General features: G+C 34.8%; 1 protein-coding gene across 2 annotated transcripts in view; it reads right to left on the bottom strand.

The window, feature by feature from the left end:
• LOC124157349 (peroxisomal targeting signal 1 receptor) overlaps positions 1–18,611 on the bottom strand; it is a 33,205-nt gene that overhangs the window by 9,194 nt on the left and 5,400 nt on the right. The window contains exons 5-13 of one of the 2 annotated variants that reach the window (XM_046531996.1): positions 13,730–13,866; positions 13,253–13,400; positions 10,166–10,379; positions 8,986–9,149; positions 8,079–8,264; positions 5,447–5,575; positions 3,979–4,076; positions 3,725–3,893; positions 2,482–2,639 (exon numbers count right to left, since the gene is read on the bottom strand). In XM_046531996.1, coding sequence (XP_046387952.1) covers positions 2,482–2,639; positions 3,725–3,893; positions 3,979–4,076; positions 5,447–5,575; positions 8,079–8,264; positions 8,986–9,149; positions 10,166–10,379; positions 13,253–13,400; positions 13,730–13,866 — 1,403 coding nt within the window. The remainder of the gene's footprint in view (positions 1–2,481; positions 2,640–3,724; positions 3,894–3,978; positions 4,077–5,446; positions 5,576–8,078; positions 8,265–8,985; positions 9,150–10,165; positions 10,380–13,252; positions 13,401–13,729; positions 13,867–18,611) is intronic. The other variant, XM_046531997.1, reaches the window with a different exon arrangement.

Genomic DNA, 18,611 nt, shown 5'->3' with positions numbered 1-18,611 from the left:
TGCCAATTGTCTGGGAAACTCACCTCTCATTAAACAATTTTTCAAGTAAAATTTTTATTCTCATATGAATAATTTAATATTTACAGCGTTGGAGGGCCAATCAGAGACTTCCACTGAATAAGCCAATCAGAATCATTGTCATTAACCGTAACCATAACCTTCACTGTGGTGAGTTTCCGCTGACTTACGGCATTGACTCATGGCGAATTGCAAAAAATGTAAATGCTGACTTACGTGAAACAACTCAATATTTACAGGCTCAAAGATATGAAATCTAGAGCTATGTACTTCGATCGCCTAAAGGAAGAGGCATGCCATGGGGAAAAAATGAGCAAAGAACATTTACGGTGCTCTGGCACACCAATAGTGATGGCTCGAAGAAGTTGTCTCTGTTTTTTTGTGGGGAAGTATGCGAAACCCCTCTGTTTTAAGAATGTTAGAGTGATTCCTTACCCCTGTGATAGCAGCAAAAATTCATAAACGACAGCAGGATTATTTCAGCAGAGGTTGGCGGGAGTTGATGCTCTCATGGGGGAAAATAGTTTTTTTCCTCTATCGCTGCATGGCCCTCAAATATAGGACTTACAATAAGAAACATGAACGTTATTTACTTCCCCATTCACTGTACCAGCAAAGTTGCAACCTCTCAACTGAGTGATCATTGCTGTGGCGAAACTGCATAACCGTCGCATTTTAGTGGAGTTTTTGGTTTGACGAAAAGATATAGGGATTAGCAAAATTTGAAGTGGACCATTTTGCAGGTGATGAAGGAGCTATGCAAAGCTTGGAAATGTGTCACACCTGTCACCATATATAATTATTTTGCAAAAGCTGGGTTTGCAGTCAACATTGAAACCTGCGACCACGCAATGGAGAGCGATGGCAAAATCTGTTAAATCTGACAGGATCTCTCAAAAGACATGAATATTGAAAGGCCGTTTGATGAGTTCACGAGAGTAGACTCAAATTTAATTATCCCCAAAGCAGGTGAACAGAGGGTTGCAGAATATAATTTCTTGAAAACCCATTTTTCAAAATCTTGCTTATTTTACTTTGAGAACTCTTACATGAGGTCTTTCAAGCTGCATCCTTATCGACAGTTGTCTGTCCGGAGTACAGTGGAAATGATGCCATTACAATGAATTATTTACAAAGCCCGTGATCGCAAATATTGCAATAGATTATTCTTGATTCGACTATTATAAAGATATGCTGCCACCCACTGCGCATTTTAATGGGTAGACGAAAGTCGCAACTCGCATCGTTATGTTAGAGCAATCTGTATTTCATAGAGATGAAGCTATAACTGGTGCTGAGAACTTAAATTTATATTAGTGATGGTAAAATCTATCAAATTCATAATTTTTCAGGGTAAACCTCGCCAATAATATATGCATTTCAAATATTGAGAATAAAAGGATTGCCTCGTGCTCATCGCTACACTGCATACATTTTTGAAAACCAATTAAAAGAAGGCGAAGTGATAGAATAATACAAACCGAGGCTTCCTAAATGTGGTCCAATGCATGCGATTTTCGTGCCCCTAGGATAATGCAACATGTGAATCACCTCTGGGGAACGATCAAGGAAACTGCAAAATTTTGGTTCCTTGAGTTTTTTTTAAGAGAGGTTTCACTGTATTGGCTTAAGCTTTTTGTTTCCCTCTCTAATTTTGTCTTACTATATTGACAAGCAATGCCACAATTTGGTGATGATATGAAGAAGACTTGATCCCATGTTTGATGCAATCAGGATAAATAGAAGCAGCATTAGAAAGTTTTTCAATGCAAAATATTCATGAATGTTTTCATTCTGAGTTTAAAATAAGAGAATATAATTATTTCATCGTTTCTGTATCTAAAAGCACTTCTCATTTTATATTTTGAAGGTATTTTATAAGATCGCAAATAAATATATCAAAGAAAATACAATTTGTAAGACTTGTAAGTAAGCTGCATATCCAAAAGGGGATTAATTAATTACTAAATATTGGTGCATCGGTTTCCCAAAATTTGTTGCGATCCATCATTTTCAACTATACCATAGAAGTGTGCATTAATTTAAAAGTGACTAGATCGATTTCACTTTATGAAAATTGACTCCCCCAGGGAAAAGCCACGAACATGTCAAATGGAAGTTATCCCTGCCAAAGGCTTTGACCTTCATTCGGCTCCTTTCTTCGATAGTATACAATTATTTCCGGAAAGAGGGAAGTGGGAACTATTCTAGAAGAATACAATATGAAAATATAAGAAAATGTTGCCCTCACTAAAACACATGGAGTTGTAGTACATTCTGCATTGGTAAAGGAGATCATAAATCCTTAGCAATAATGGGCATGTCAGCAAAAACATTGATGCATACAAATCAAACAATAAGTAGCACTTAGCATGAATTCAAATGGGTAACAAATACATTTCCAAGCACTCGAGAAACCCCATTTTCTGATGCTGACAAGATGGAAACATTGACTATACTCACTGGAAAGCATGTAGGTGAATGCAGGTGATTCCCAGATTATAGCGAGCTCTGATGAAACCAGGCGAGAGTTGTAACGCATTGTGATATGCATCAACAGCCTCCTCAGACCGATTTCCATTAGCTAGAGTGGCCCCTAAGCGATTCCACAGCCTAAAATCCTGAAAAGCAAAAATAAAATCATATTTCATAAGCACATTTTAAATGAATGTACTTCCTAAAAATGATAAAATTAAATTTGTACTTAGCACCGAAAATGCTCAACCCATTCATGGTGTATTTGCCACGATGATAACAGTGTTTAAATAAACAGAATAAGTCTTAGCTTAGAAATGATTTCTGATGTCATCAGAATACTCCTGTGGTGTTAAGACCATGGCCTGAAAGATTCTAGTTCTGCAAAGAGGATATTATTTCTTCAACAGATCACCACTTAATGCATATGAACAATCATCAAATACATATTTCAGTAATATTTTGTACAATTTTTACTTCTAATTCCCACCATTTTTTTTATTTCAGAATTAAAAGGAACTCAACAAATGAGATGGATCCAACATGAACGAAATGGATCAAACAAGACTTAAATTTTTTTCTATGGATGGACCAATACTGATATAAGTTTAAGCTAATAATTACATATATTATTGGTAGAAATCTGTTGTAGAATTTAACTCATTTCAAATCAGAAATCACCACATTAAACAAAATTAAACTTTTTTCACCAATTATTGATCAAATTTGTCATCAATTTGATCAATCAATTGAAGAGTTGAATTATAGCACTAGAATACTCTGGTACTCTCCTCCCTCAATGTGTACATCAGTGTATTTCTTCAGTTACCAATGAATATAATTTTTTTAATTACAACACTATGAGACTAGAATCTCTGAATCCTTGATGCCTAGAAAATATTCGAGATAAAATCGATTAAATACCAAGCTCAAATTTGCAGTTCCACATTTGAGAAAATTTTCAATGGTAAAGACAAAATGATCCGAGGTATCTTAACATCATGAATCCAACACCTGTTCTTGAAACAAGTGCTGAACTGATACACTTAATAACTTCAGCAAAGCATATTTGACTTCTCCACAAACATTTGTTCTCAAAATATTTGATAAATACCAGAAAATGGCACTTATACTCATATCCATATAACACTACACCATTCTAAAAAGACTATTTAATTTATAAAAATACTTAGCATAATATGAGAGAGAGTGAGGTATTAAATAATCTTACATCTTCCCTGACTTGGAGGGCTGCCTTAAAACAGTCAACTGCCTTATCATACTCATTGGATAAATTAAACAGCACTCCCAATCCACATTGAACATCTGGATCAATCGTGTCCATTGGATTTCTTCGAGCTGCTTCAATATACAAGTCTTGAACTTCTTTATGAATTCCCCTAAAAAAAACAAATGTTACATAAGTGTAAAGACAATAACTTAATAAAAGTAATTAGCAATAATGGACAGCCTAGATTAACTTACTTTGTTAAGAGGGATGTAATATTGCCTAACTTAGGAGAAGTTGACACAGCATCACCACTTATAAGGTCGGAATACTTGGGATTGTTCTTGATCCATTCCTTGGTAAAGAAAAACAACATGCAGTATAATAAAAAACACTGATTCACAAACTATTATTTAATGAAGAATGAGAAGAAAATATGTTTAAGGAATTACAAGGTGGGAAAAAATTTGCTAAAGATTTCAAGAAGCACTTCAAGATAGAAAACATTCTTCTTGGTAGAAGCCCCTTTGTCAACCACAGATTCTGTTTCTTAAAATTGATATATACGGTGATTCTCATCCATCTAACAACTATCCTACATGAGTATCATCTTAATAAGTAAAACCACCTGTTGATGTAGCACAAAAGGATAGATTTTGGAGTAGTTGTTTTTTCCAATCCGAGTTCTATTTTGATTCACTAAGCTAGTTTGCTGCTTGCAATGTATTAAATTTGAATCAAAAACTAAATCGACCAAATGTATTTTTATCAAGTTTTACAAATGCATACATATATAAAAATAATTTTATCCTCTAACGTATCCGAAATCTGCAATGTATACTTTCAAATCTGTCATTTATAGCAGTTGAAGCTGAAAAAAATGGAAGCTTAGCATGTCAACTGGTAACTCCGTGAATGTGAGTTAATATTGAATAACGATGAAATACATACTTAAAATTCACATTTTAATATTGATTTTATTTTATACAAAAAAAGCCTTTTATTTCATTTTGAGACATTACGTAGTTAATATTATTGAAACGTAAGCATGCTGAAAATTGTAATGCTGCCAGTTGAGTGGAAGGGAGGGAGTCATTAAATGCACAATAGCATTAAGGATTAAACGCAATTTCAACAGTTATTTTAACATAAGTAGATATCATTACAATATCTAATTGGATAATATACCACCGTCATGGCAGAAAAGAGATTAATTGATTACTTTGCGGCCATTCTTCACTGTGTTCTTTTTTCCGATTTCTCAAAGCTCACTTACTAATACCTTTCATCTGGAGTTCTAAGGTACTTGATTTTGTATTCAGTGTGTATTGACTTAGCGCGGTCTAGCAGAAACGTTTTACAAAAAATGGCAAGCAAGCATACAAGAAAATCACTATCCCTGCAAAAAAAGATCAAAATCTTTCAAAGAGGTCACTCACAAATAAGTACTCGCGTGACCTGACCGAAGAACTGAAAATTCTGATTGTAATCTTAAACACAACTACTGCAAAAACATGACAAAGTATTGAGATAAGTGAGGAATTGAATTGTGACCCTACTGTTTAATTGTAAATTTTCAATTAGCTGCCAATGGATACATAGTCTGATTGTAATTCAATTATCAATATTAGTCTCTTCACCCATTACAATTGAAGATAATAAATTTGGTTAACCAATAGAAATAATATTAGACTGTTCTTTATTGAAAAATTAATATGTACCCACCTTCAAAGCATGGCAAGCTTGATTCTGGTAGCTTTCATTGGTATAGCTCACTGCCAAAGCCATAAGGGCAGTCAAGTTTCCAGGCTCCAACAGAAGGCACTTTTTCAATGCTGCAATGGCCAGGGGATCCTGGAAGTATAACGAAGAAAAAAGAAATTTACCTTGAGATGAGCAACAATATGTAACTTTTGACCTGAGTATGAGTTCCAAGGAAAATGTGGTGTTTTTAGTAAAATTAGATTCAATAGTATAAATTGGAATAGATAGGTAAAAACAGTAAACATAACCAAGGACAAATATTTATATAGACGACAGCATTCCATGCCTAAGAATTCAATTCACCCAATTTCCTATACAGAGAGATGAGTTTCAAAGAATGCTCTTACTTAGTTCCAGCAAACTTTCTGCCTTAACTCACCAACTGATCCATTCAAAATTTCTCACACGACCTCTTTGTTCAGTAAATATATAAAAAATAGGAAAAAAGAAAGAAAGGATATCATTTATGAGAACATTTTCTTAAATTCATTGATGAAAATTAATATTTTAAATCGATACATCACCGTGACAATTCAAGCCACTTATAACTGCTTACAATTCAATGCCATCAACTTAGTTTTATGCACACAATCTGAAAATCCTAGCCACTGACCTCAAAATTAACATTTGTAAAATGACAATTTGTAAATATTAACACAACCAAAAAATTATAATGAAAAACTACTCGTGGTATTATGTGCCGAAACCTGGGTTGGTAGAAATAAAAGGTGTAGAAGTAGACAAGTACTTTCCATATGTTAAATATCAAAGATTTCCACCAAATTACAATGGAAACTGTATCTTTATTAGACAATTAAATTTGAAAACTTGGAGAAACTTAAAAAAAAAAATGATGCCACTTCAAAATCTTTCACAGTAAAATTCCTTTACAACAGGTAGGGTTAGAGTGAGTGATTTTTGTGTTTGTAGGTCCATGAGGAAAAGCATAGGGAGATAATCCACCTATAAAAATTGCTTATGTTTGCACTTGCATTATTATGAGACCATGATGCCATGGTACTCTGACAGTTTGTACAACTTTTAAGAACACCACGCTGAACTTCAATTTCACTACAATAATCAAATTGTATTGTCCATCATGATTATAATACTGGTAATGATGTCCTGGTTGATTTTAATTACTGGTACTTAAAATTGTCATCTCAGTAACTTATATATACAAAATTTAAGTAACACTACAGGTACTAATATGAAGACACATGGTGATCAAATAATTAAATGTGAAGGAATTAGCCACACACCTTCCATAACATTAAGTTATAAAATCCTAATATCTGGTAACATGAATTCCTTATTTCAACCACCAGCTTCAATAACTTAACTAAAGTTTTTAAAAGGACATTTTTTTAAACCAGTCTTGGGCTTTGTCTGTGTGTCTTTACCAGAATTATTAAACATGTCAAATAGTTTATATTGCATGAATCAGTCTTATCTGTGCTACACTTACTGGTCCGTTAAGACACAACTGCCCCAGAAATGTTTATTACAAGGGTCATTTAATGATCCTTTAGACTATCCATGAGATTACACTTGTAGTAACAAAAATGAATTTTCCCAGTAAGTACTCCTTACTCGTCAGCTGTTCGAGTTACAGCAGCATTAACCACATGATTTCAAAGTTTTTGTTGATTGAAGTAAACACGTTTCATTTGATTATGAAAATGAATAAAAGTATGTTTCAAGAGGTGATTAAAACTTGCATTTAAAGGGGTTAATAAAAAAATAAAAGCTGAGTTGAATTATGCTTATGACACACCTGCTCCTGAATTTACAACTGCTTAAAATTGGGTGAATGAGTATAAACAAGTTTGTTCATCCTCAAAAGATAAAACATCTTCCTGGACAGTGTGTGGATGTGTCTACCCCATAGCATATGATTTTAAATGGAAAACGAGTCAGAGAGCCAGAAACAGTTAAATCCACAGGCATATCATACAGCATAGTCGTTTTAATTTTAAATAAAAATTGCGTGTGAAAAAATTTTATGGCCATGGTCTTTTCAGATGCAATCAGAATAATAGATATGAATGACAAAAGGCCAGTTTACACAATACATTAACACATATAAGAGCAAAAAAACAAGAAAAAAAGTCTTATTTTAAGTGGAAAAGATCCTCTTTCATTAAAACAGAGCATGGGTGCACAACTACATAGTAGCAAATTATGCAGTAAAAGTTCACAGTATTACAAATTATATCAAAACTAACCACATTCAACAGGTTTGTCCCCCAGTGACTTTTTAATATTTTCCAACCCAAAGATATGGCTCAGCAGACAATGATTTCCATCTATCTACGAGGTCGTTGCACGAGCAAATACCTATTTTGAGGATTTTCTGAAATATCAAGGCTAGAAAGTTTGGAAAAAACACTTTAAAAAATTCAGGAGTGCTGATTAGAGATTATGTTGAAAATAATTTTTAAAAATTTCCTAAAATAATTTGTTTTTCTACAACTTTCTAAAGACTTATTGAACAACCCTTGTAAGTTAGCCCTAACAACAAAAAAGCTAATAAAATATTACAAAAATAGTATAACTACAATCAAAAATTGATATCTTCACCATGACTGACCTGCTCATTTTCTGCTTGAGTCGTTCCCAAAAGCTGCCACGCAAGGGGGTTTTCGGGCTGTTTCTGACATGCAGCTTCAAACAAGAGTACAGCACTGGGCAGATCACCCTGTAACAACTTTTTCTTGCCCTCTTCTAAAGGATCCTCCACTGAGCTAAGAGGGTTCTCTTTTTCGAAGGTATAATCCTATTGTAAAAAGTCATACTAGTTAAATGAAGTGAAATAGATATTGGAATAGAAAGCGGTAGATCCCTAGATGCATTTTATTATTTCAATAACACATTGATTCAGCATTCAGAAACACTAGATATTGCATCAATGGCTACCAGTGTCGTTTATTAATGGTACGTGAAATGAGAAATGGAAAAAGAGGAATTCATGTCTTGGGTGCAGGGAGTAATATTTTTTTTCAATAAGAGAAAGCATTACTCATGGACTCAAACACTTGATATTGTAGAATGGCTTTTTCAGAGTTAATCTCTGATTATTTCCAGTCCTAACAGATTCCAACAGTTAAATTCACAATAATTTATAGGATCCATCAGTTAAAACAGAAAAATACAAAAATTTACGAAGTAAAGTGAAGAAGAATAAATGGAAATTCCCATTCCACATCTGATGCGAAAACTGACGAAAGTTTGACTTCAATACAGGTTGAATTTCAAAATAAGAATGCTTCTCTACACTTGCACAAGTAAATTTTGTCAGGATGGCAGAAAAAAGTTTGTAACAGCAAAATGTCATCACATCTGAGTGTCACTCCAATGATTGAATTCCCTTTTCAAGTTAATTCCTCCTTCAGCTAAAGTACCCTTAAGTGGTTAAAAGATTCAGGATTCTACCGCACACAATTTTTGATCTAATAATGATAGCAAAAAAGGGCAGCAATAAAAAAATGACAATATACCTTGAATGAATCATAATATTCTGAAAACTCAGAAACCCAAGAATTATCCTCTCCTTCTTGTCCTTTGGCTAACTTTTCCCATTCTTCTTGCAAATTCCGCCAAAATTCCTTATCATAACTGTTGTCTTCTTTGACAGGCTCATCAGCAGAAGTTTCAATTGGCTCTGAGGATGTAAGTTAAACCATAGAGTCAATTAGTCATAAAAGATTTGAAATTTGCATTAATTAGTTTGAGGAGGCAACTTCAGTTAAGTGAAACACTCAAGTTACAATTTTATTTGCCTCTTTAGTGATTCACAAATGAACATACAATGCCACACAATTATTTAAAATAAAATAAAAAATATGTGAAAACGAACATTTGGAGTAAGGTACATTAAACACAAACGTTAATCATTATCCACAAATTCTCATAGAGTTTGCTAAAATGTTGGAAAATTACGGTCAGCAAATCTTTCAGTAGAGTGGCCTTGAGAAGGACTCATATGTTGGAGCCCATATGTCAGCTGACACAAATAACCTGGTGGCAAGCCCGAAAAAAATTCAAAATTATTATTCCCCAGAAAATATCAAATCATTAATTATGTTTACCTCTCATTCAAAAGTACTAAAAAATTAAAACCATATGCTTCAGTCGTATGAAGCACCAATGAATAAGAAAAGGATAAACAAGATAATATGAGAAGACACAGAAGGGTTCTTAGCAAACCACATAAAAATAACATCATACAAAAAAAATAAAGAAGATGACAACAAAAAATAGGTACAAACATAATATTTTCAAGGGGAAAATTTGCTCTAGAAAATCATAAGGTCAAATCATACTTTCTCACCATCTACAAGTTACTCAAATAATTGAAAATAAATTTACCATAAAGAAAATTGAGTTAATACTGAAATATAAACTGGTTTTATTACGATTGGACGCAAAACCCTGAGGAAAATTTATGACAAGTTTTTACATGCCACCTGAAACAGCCTTTGAAAGCACTAATTCAACACAGGGTTGCTCTAAGATAACTATGAAATTAAAGAGACTGAAACAGACATTTCAGAAAATTTTTCAGCTCAATAGTTAACATTAAAGTAATCATAAAAGATATTTGTAAAATGGTTCAAAAATTTACAGTAACAAGTAAAAGTTTTTCTTAATACAACTTTGGAGGTCATTAGAGCTCACCTGAATTTTTAAACTCTTCAGCCCATACTTCAGCTGGAGTCTTCTTTTGTTCTTGGGCAAATTCTGAGGCCCAAACATCTGCCACTGCCTCAATATTTCGTATGGGATTTATACCAGTTTTAGCTTCTCCTTCTACTTCTTCTTCAGCACCCACCACCTGACCAGACTCTATAGTTATTTCTCCATCCCCAACTTTCTTCATAAATTTCATGAACTGGACGAATAAGTTCATAATTATCATTTTCGTCAAATCCAGAAAATTTAATTAAAACTAGCACAACAAAATCATTGAATATATATTTAGATCTAAATCTACAGAATGATAAAAAATAATTCATGCAGTCAAACTTCTCTCAACAAAAGTCAGTAAAATAAAGCAACTCTGAGCAGCATTCCTATGATCCCAATTTTCCTCCCATAAGCTATGAGGATATTCACTGTTTACGTAGCAAACATCTTCTCAGAAAACAATTATCGCCCATGCACAATTTTTAACTTCTTTAGAAAAAGATAGAAAGATTTGACCTTGCTCAGATGTTTCCACTAATGCTGCATTCTTCCACACTTGTGCTGCGTTGAGCAATCTTATAGCAGTCGTCTAATGCTAATTAATCCATTCATATTTCCAATCAATAGTTGTGGAATCAAATAGTTTGATCAAATTAACAACTTCTGAGAATTTATTTTTTATTTAATACAGTTGATTAAAGTAAAATTGTTAATCCCATCTGAAGGACACATTTCTATTCAATATTCCATGACTTAAAATGAACTACAGTAGACTCTCGTAGTTACAAAGTTCACGGGGCCGAAAATCCAGAGATTCGTAATAACTGAGTTTGTGTGAACGTTTCTTTTAGGCATCATCTCAAAAAATTGAAGAATACGGCATGACGCAATCGAGGGATGACATATTCACGAATACAGGAAGTCCTCAGTCTACGAACAAGATGCATTCTAAGACCTTGTTCATAAGTTGATAAACTTATGCAAGGCATCGAGATGTACTGTTATCCTGTAGAATGCAACACCACATTGCAATTTTTCGTTAACTCACGATTGTGACAGGCTAATCTTGCTGCATGTGCGACGCAGCTGGAGCCAAAAAAAATTGCCATCGGCAGAAGGAAGTATGGGCAAAACACTGACAGTTCCTGACTTCACAACGGAATAAATAGTACTTTGTTCTGATTATGCCCAAAGTGCGAGTTCCTCTACGCCACACCCCTTCACATCGGCCAACTCCAAAGGCACCAAATTTGAAATTTTGGCCACTCCTTAATTCTTAAAATGTTATTATCTCTGAAAGTTCGTAAATCGAATGTTCGTTAGAAGAGGACTCCCAGTACATTCAATTTATGAGCTGTAATGAGTGGGTCACCATGATTCCACAGGAATAAAGCTTATTATATGATGTTGAGTGCATACTGAAGTATCTGTGGTACTACTGAAGAAAGAATCATCATTGATTCACTTGGACACAGTGCATGAGGAGAACTTAAACATAGCGCAATGATTATAATGTAAACGTATATCCTCCTATATGCCATTGTTTACTCAAGGAACACCTTAATAAAGTTCTTTTTGTAACTGCTGGGACTGGGACTGAGGTTCGTCATTTTCGTAATAATGGTTCTTTTTACTATAGATTAGATTAGCCTTTACATTTGGGATTTGCTTCATAATTACAAGAACTTCATAATAATGTTCGTAAAAACTTGAGTCTACTGTTGTACAATCGCAAATCTGAAGAAGAAAACAGAAATCATTTCTTCAGCAACTTGTAAGTGATAACATTTTCCCATGTGTCCTCTGTAGTCAGTGTTTTAAATTCAGGAAGGTCTGTGGTTGAACAAACAATGCGCTCTGAAAAATTCCCACTGCAGTTTGGAGCTAAGTACACAGCACTGCATGAAAATGTGGTGCAGCAGAGAGCCAGATTAAAGTAGTAGTTGTGATGGCTATGTCAATGAACCATTTTAATTGCAACCCTTTGTATCTGGAGGCAGGCATTGAAGCCAACTGTTATTTTAAAGCATAGTGCCATGCTGAGAATGTCATACGGCAAGACTGGGATTGACTGAACAAGGTCAAATAATAGCAATTCATTCTGAAGAGATGAAAATGTTCAGTTATCAATGGACCTGTATATTGTGATAGGAAGGGAAGACAACTGGGACCATAAACATTATTGCACCCTATGGGGGTGCTTTGTATTAAAGAGGATTGATGTCTAGTAAAGAGGTTTGATGTCTGTTGAGTAAAGAGGTTAGACTAAATTTATATGAATATCAATCAAGTCACCAGCTCTCAAAAAGAGGTGACCATACCACTTTGACGTTAAAAAAGCATAGAATAAGAGTAGAAAAATAAAATGGGGAATATTGAGATATAAGACAGCTATTTTATGGCATTATTTTAACAAATATGACATATATCAATATGGCTATGAAAAAGACAGACTTGTCCAGACACACTATTAACCCTGGATTGTTAATATGCCATAATCATGCCAATGAGAAAAAAAGGAAAATTAAGAAGTTTTAGAATAACATGATTGTTAGTTTAAACCCAAAGCACTAAAATTCTTTACCATGAATTCAACAAAATTCTTGGAATTTATAAACAAAATATTTCATAACCATAAATATTTCATCAGTAAAATAAAATTTTTCAATATATCTATGCAATGAATTCACAGAATATCCATTACATTCAATCCAAGAACAATGTGAAAATCCTTAGATGGCTGAAGCTCTATTTCATTATTTTAAGAGCAATGCTCAACACCCTAGTCACCAAATTTCATTTTTGGCTGGAAAGAAAGGAAATGAAGCTCTACTGATAGGAAAACACACCAACCTTAGCCATGAAGAAACAGAAAATGAATACTCCTGATGGAATACTAAATGGGAATTTATATAAATAGAGATTTTTAACAACATAAGAAATATTAAAATAACATATAACACAAAGCATTTGATATTGTAAAACTTAAAGTGAAATTTCAACCGAAAGTACCTGAGCAATAGAATGGATTGTGCACATGACAATCAATCTAAAGTAATGAAACCAACATTATCTAACCTTAGAATACGTAAACTTTGGGTCATCTTCTACAGCCTTCACTATATCTTGAGCACTAGCCTTGATACCATCAACATCAATTTCATTCTTTTGAGCAGTGGAGTTCTTGAAATCCTCCACCCACTCACTTGCATATATATCTACATCTCTGCAGAGAAAAGAAAAAGTTTAAACATTATGACACACTGATTAGAGTATATATACAAACCAAATTAATAGATTATTCATAAATTGTTTAAGAATGGTAACACATACAATAGCACTTTTCAGGAAAACATGAAAATAAATGAAATTTCAACTCAATACACATTTATTCATTATTCTAATATAAATAAATAATTTGGAAGAGCTACAATAAATGATGCACTTGAAAATTTTATTCTTTGAATAATATCATAGCAAAGAAAAGGCAATCAATTACCAATTTATGAAGTTTCACCTACAGAGCACTTTACATGAAGTGTGTGCAGTACTTACAAACTATGCTCTGCTGATTCCAGGTAATCTTGAGCCCACTTTGGACCAAATCCAAGCTCAAAAACTTCTTCTTGTGGATTTTTTGAAATGCTATTTTGGAACTCATCAGCCCAAATGGCATCCTCTTTAGGGTCCTCCTATTTTAATTAGGTAAAAAAAATTCAATTTAATTTACACTGGAGTTCATAGTCAATCTGCATGTTAGCGGCTGGATGGAAAGAATGGTAAGTGATAGAAAAAATATATAAAAAGGTAACCAAGAAGAAACTGGATTTACTTCACTTGTGATCGTAAAGGCAGAAAAGTTACATATATGAATATAAGTTAGAAAATTTAATTCTAGTTTCTGAGTTAAGTTTTTGCTCAGCAGCAAACCACTGGATTTGTTTTTCAGATCCGTCCATGTTGTCATCTGGTGATGGCAAAGTGGATAAAACCTAAAAACCAATCCAGTGGTTTATATTCAATCAATTATTTCCTATCAAATATAAAACCTATCATTTACTAAAGAAAGAAAACTTCTCCATTCCGGCTGGTTGTCAAAAAATTTGAAGAAGAAACAAACAGCTGAGGCCATTTGTAAAGAAACTGAGTTTGTTGAAGACAAAAAAAGATATGCAAATGATTAATGAAGGAAGAGAAGCAAGAAAATTATATGGGAATTTTTCTTTGATTACACTTACTTTTTTCAAAGAGCATAGCAAAGATTTTTTTGGAAACCATTCACATTTGGCCAACTTTCCATAGCCTGGTTTCATAGAGCAGCATCTTACTTCACCATAACAAATATAATTGGAATAAACACGCAAAATAAAATAATATAAAATTAAAACTTACGAATAATATTCATTAGGCCTAATAATCTGGAATTCCCCAATATTCTTGTCCTATTCATTTGAAAGTACAAGTTAAAAAGGCCCCATATTTCTGCATCCGTATTATTATATAACTGCCTATTGAGATATCATATTACCCTATGTGGATGCCCACGCTTGGTTGCATCATGATTTTAAATTAGAGTCTGTTCATCCACAGCCTTATCATCACATTTCCTTTGATTACTGCATGAATTAATTTCCTTTTTCCATTATTCCCAGGATTTTCAGCAGTAATATTATGAGGGCGCATTGAAAAGTAAGGTCATCAACAACACCATTTTCGAACATGAGTCGCTAGGAAAAATATGACTACAGCACTGCATTCCTTGGGTCCTTTGCCAAAGTGTAGGACCACCCACATGACCTTATGCCAATCAGTTGCAACGCAGCAGTCATTAAGGATGGAGAGCACTCTTAGCTCGCCTACCAGGTGCGAACTATGCTCAGTCATTCGATTTTTAAATGTAAAATAGGTTTCTGCGATAGAAATTTCACGAATTAGTTGAAGTGTACAGTGAGAAATGTAATGGCATCAAATATGTGTGGAAATGGTGCCAGAAGTTTTCTGATGGATGGGAAAACGTCTACAATGAGCAGCAGCCGGAGAGGCCAAATTTTCCGGGATCAAGAGTGGCTCGAATTGACCAGATAATGTGCAATAACTGGAGAATGACCCTTCATGAGATAAAGTAAGGTCTTAATGACGAGTGTGGCTACTTCTCTGTGCAGAATATTGTGTTGGAGGTTCTCATTTACAACATGATGTCAGCCAGATGGGTTCCAAAGCAGCTCATTGATGAACACAAGAAAAAGTGCATCCACATGGGTCATCAAATGATAGCCCTACTCAATGAATTCGGTGGGACATCATCAACCACACTCCTTACAGCCCAAAAGTTCCCCCAAGTGACTACGAGGTTTTTCCAGCCTTCAAAAAGCTCGTTGGGGGACAGAAATTCAAGCCAGACAAGCAAGTGCAAGATGCAGTTATCAGTTGGCTTCGCGACGAGGCGAGAGAATGGTATGATACCGGTATTAAAAAGCTAGTTACAAGGATGCAAAAAGTAATTGATGCAAAGTTGAGAATGAATAGATTTTCTATTTTTTTAAATAGGAGACCTTACTTTTCAATATGCCCTCATACATAGGCATTTCCTGGTAGGCAAAAAAAATTCCATAAAATATTTTATTTATAGTGACAATCCCAGAAGACTCCCACTGAAAATAATGATAGTGCTAATTAAAAATTAGCTTTGAAATTATCAGGAGATAACAACAAAGAGTATTCACATAATTAGAAGAGTCAGCAGTAATTAAGGAGAAGTATTTATACTACCTTCGTAGACAGAACTGAGATATGAAATAAAATCAGGAACAATGCTGTTAGCTAATTCTTGCCATAACCTCTGCATATCGAATAACCATAGTATATTCGACAGTGAATATTTACAATAACCAATTGATCAGTTTGTGTCAATCAGGTAATTCTCTAAATAGCTTAGTTCGTGGATTCGGGTGGCTGCTTTCAGAGAGAAGATCAATAGATCCTTTCAACTTTTGCCTGGAACCCATTAATTAAAAACAAACAAATATGGAAGTTGAGAGCTTGAAAAGTTTGATAGCGAAGTGTGAGGAAACATCTACAACTCAATTTACATTCTATCACAGGAAAGTTTGGGTTGTTCCAAGATTTCTGAATTAAAATTCCCTCACCATTTCCCATAGCTTTTCCGCATTCTCACCACCACTAAACATTTTTCCATGGCTTGGCTATTACAGCCAGCTTTGCTTGTGATACAAGTTTGCCCGAGAAGTACACATCATTATTCTTATGGGCCATTTGGAGTAGTTCACATTGTGGTCAAATTCTCAATGATAGAAACAAAGCAAAGCAGAAGGTGGAGCATGGAAATTATCCTCTTGACGATTTAGTTTAGATTTAGAGATCTTAAATTAGTTTCTTAGAGGTGAGGAAGCAAAATATGGCATACTTGGCCATAAAGAATGAACAATGCTATGCAATTCATAACGTCATCAGAACCTTAACTTTCCTAACACAATGATAAAAATGGTTTTGTATGGAATTGATCTATTTCCAAAGACATAATTATCCCACCTTTCCAAGTAAAATACCCAAGCCCTCAGCCAGCCAAGAGCGTGGTGATCATTTAGAATCGCTTGTCATGACATAAGTTTTCCATGGCATCCAGGACAAGATTCCCTGACTTTTCCCTTATACATTTCAAAACCCCTGACCCGTAAAAACCCTGATGCTGTGTAGTACTAAATGGAGGGGAGTACCTAATTGTACAAGTATCTATCCCATGCCCTATCCATAAAACTTTAAACTTTCTAGTCTAATGCCTGATTAATCTATAGGAATCTTTCAAGAAGGGCAGGTTTTTCCACCATTACTTTGCACCTCTTTCCAGCCCTCCTCTCTGCTCATATTCACAATCAAGGGATGGGTGTGGTGGCATTTTTGAGCACCCCATACACCCATGTCTCGTATAGCGCAATTTCGATTAGCGCAATTTCGATATAGCGCAAATACGTTCCTCGGGGAAACATTGCAACGCAGTGTAGCCTAATCAAAAATCTTAAACGCTCTCGTGATAAAACGTGAACTTGCGCGAAGTACAAACGAAATTTCTATCATTTTACGCATATTAATGTTATTGCTTACCTCAAAGCTTCTTTTTTGTTTATGTTATTAATCGAAATCTATTGCTGTGCAATGGCCAAAAGTATTACTCGTCATTGGGTCCAGATAGCCGGCTTACCGAAGTAATTTATCTCGTCTCCTTAACAGAATGATAATAAATAATTTAGATCGTTAATTATGCGTGGAGCTAGAGGAAATGATTTTTTTTCAGCAATACAGTTTGAGACGTATTTTTGCCGTCATAGGTTATCGGGCGATTGACTTCCAGGTAGAGCGTCTACGCTAAAGCCTTCAAGGTCATCGGTATTCACGGGGGAGAAATGGAGCGGTGGCCGAGTTGCGCATGAATAGCATCAACACACAAAAGGGTCCGCTATAGAGTCTCAAACACAATGGCTTCGTTCCCTCCCCGCAGTCTTAGGCCTTCTGCGTCTCAGGAATACAGTTCAGCAGTGGAAGGTGATTTAGATAGAGCCATACAGAGTAAAAACCAAGAGAATAGCAAAAAATAGGAATGCGTGTAGAAAAATCAAGAATTTATCAATAAAAACTATAAACCTAGAAGAGGAATTGAAAGAGGTCAATTGCTTTGAAAATGGAGAGCGTCAAAGCGATATTGCGCTGAAGTTTAAACGTACGATGCCTTATTCTGAATAAAGACGAAGTTAAAACATCAGTGACCTCAGCCGCACCAACTTCAACCAAGCGGTCTACACATACGGAAAGTTCATAGAGAATCAGTACAAAAATACGAGAGTGGTAATCGCTCCGAGACATTTAGTGAAAGCTCCGGTTGGTTCCAGCATTTAAACGGCAAGCAGGTATTTTCAGTGTGGCGATATCAGGTGAATATGCAAGTGTTGATAGCGCAGTCACCGCAACATTTTCTGATGAACTCCAAGCTGTGATTGAAAGTGGCTCCTTTCCCCCTCAACCAGTTTTTAGTGTTGACGAGACGATATTGTTTTGGAAAAGAATGCAATCTCGCTCATTCATTTTCAGGGAAGGAAAACCTGGGTCAGGTTTCAAGGCATTTAAAGACTGTTTCACGTAGCTGCTAATGACTCGGGGGACTTCAAATTAAAATGATTTATCATTCATAAACTCCGCTAGCTATGAAATGGCATTCGAAGTAGCATTTTCCTGTCATTTCGATGAGCGAGAAAAGGGCCTGGGTGACACAATAGTTGTTTTTAGACTAGTTTGAAAAATCGTCAACTGCCGGCAACGCATTACGATCCCCTGAGATAGCAGATGTTAGCCCACCCGCACGACAGGAGGGAATTTCAAAAGCACGTAAGAATTTTTATTAACGTGAATAAAAGTCTTTGAATGCGTG

This window comes from Ischnura elegans, chromosome 4 (genome assembly GCF_921293095.1).
Source record: "Ischnura elegans chromosome 4, ioIscEleg1.1, whole genome shotgun sequence".
Lineage (NCBI taxonomy): Eukaryota > Metazoa > Arthropoda > Insecta > Odonata > Coenagrionidae > Ischnura > Ischnura elegans.
The sequence above is the reverse complement of the archived record's forward strand: the minus strand, read 5'-3'. Positions and strand labels throughout refer to the sequence as shown.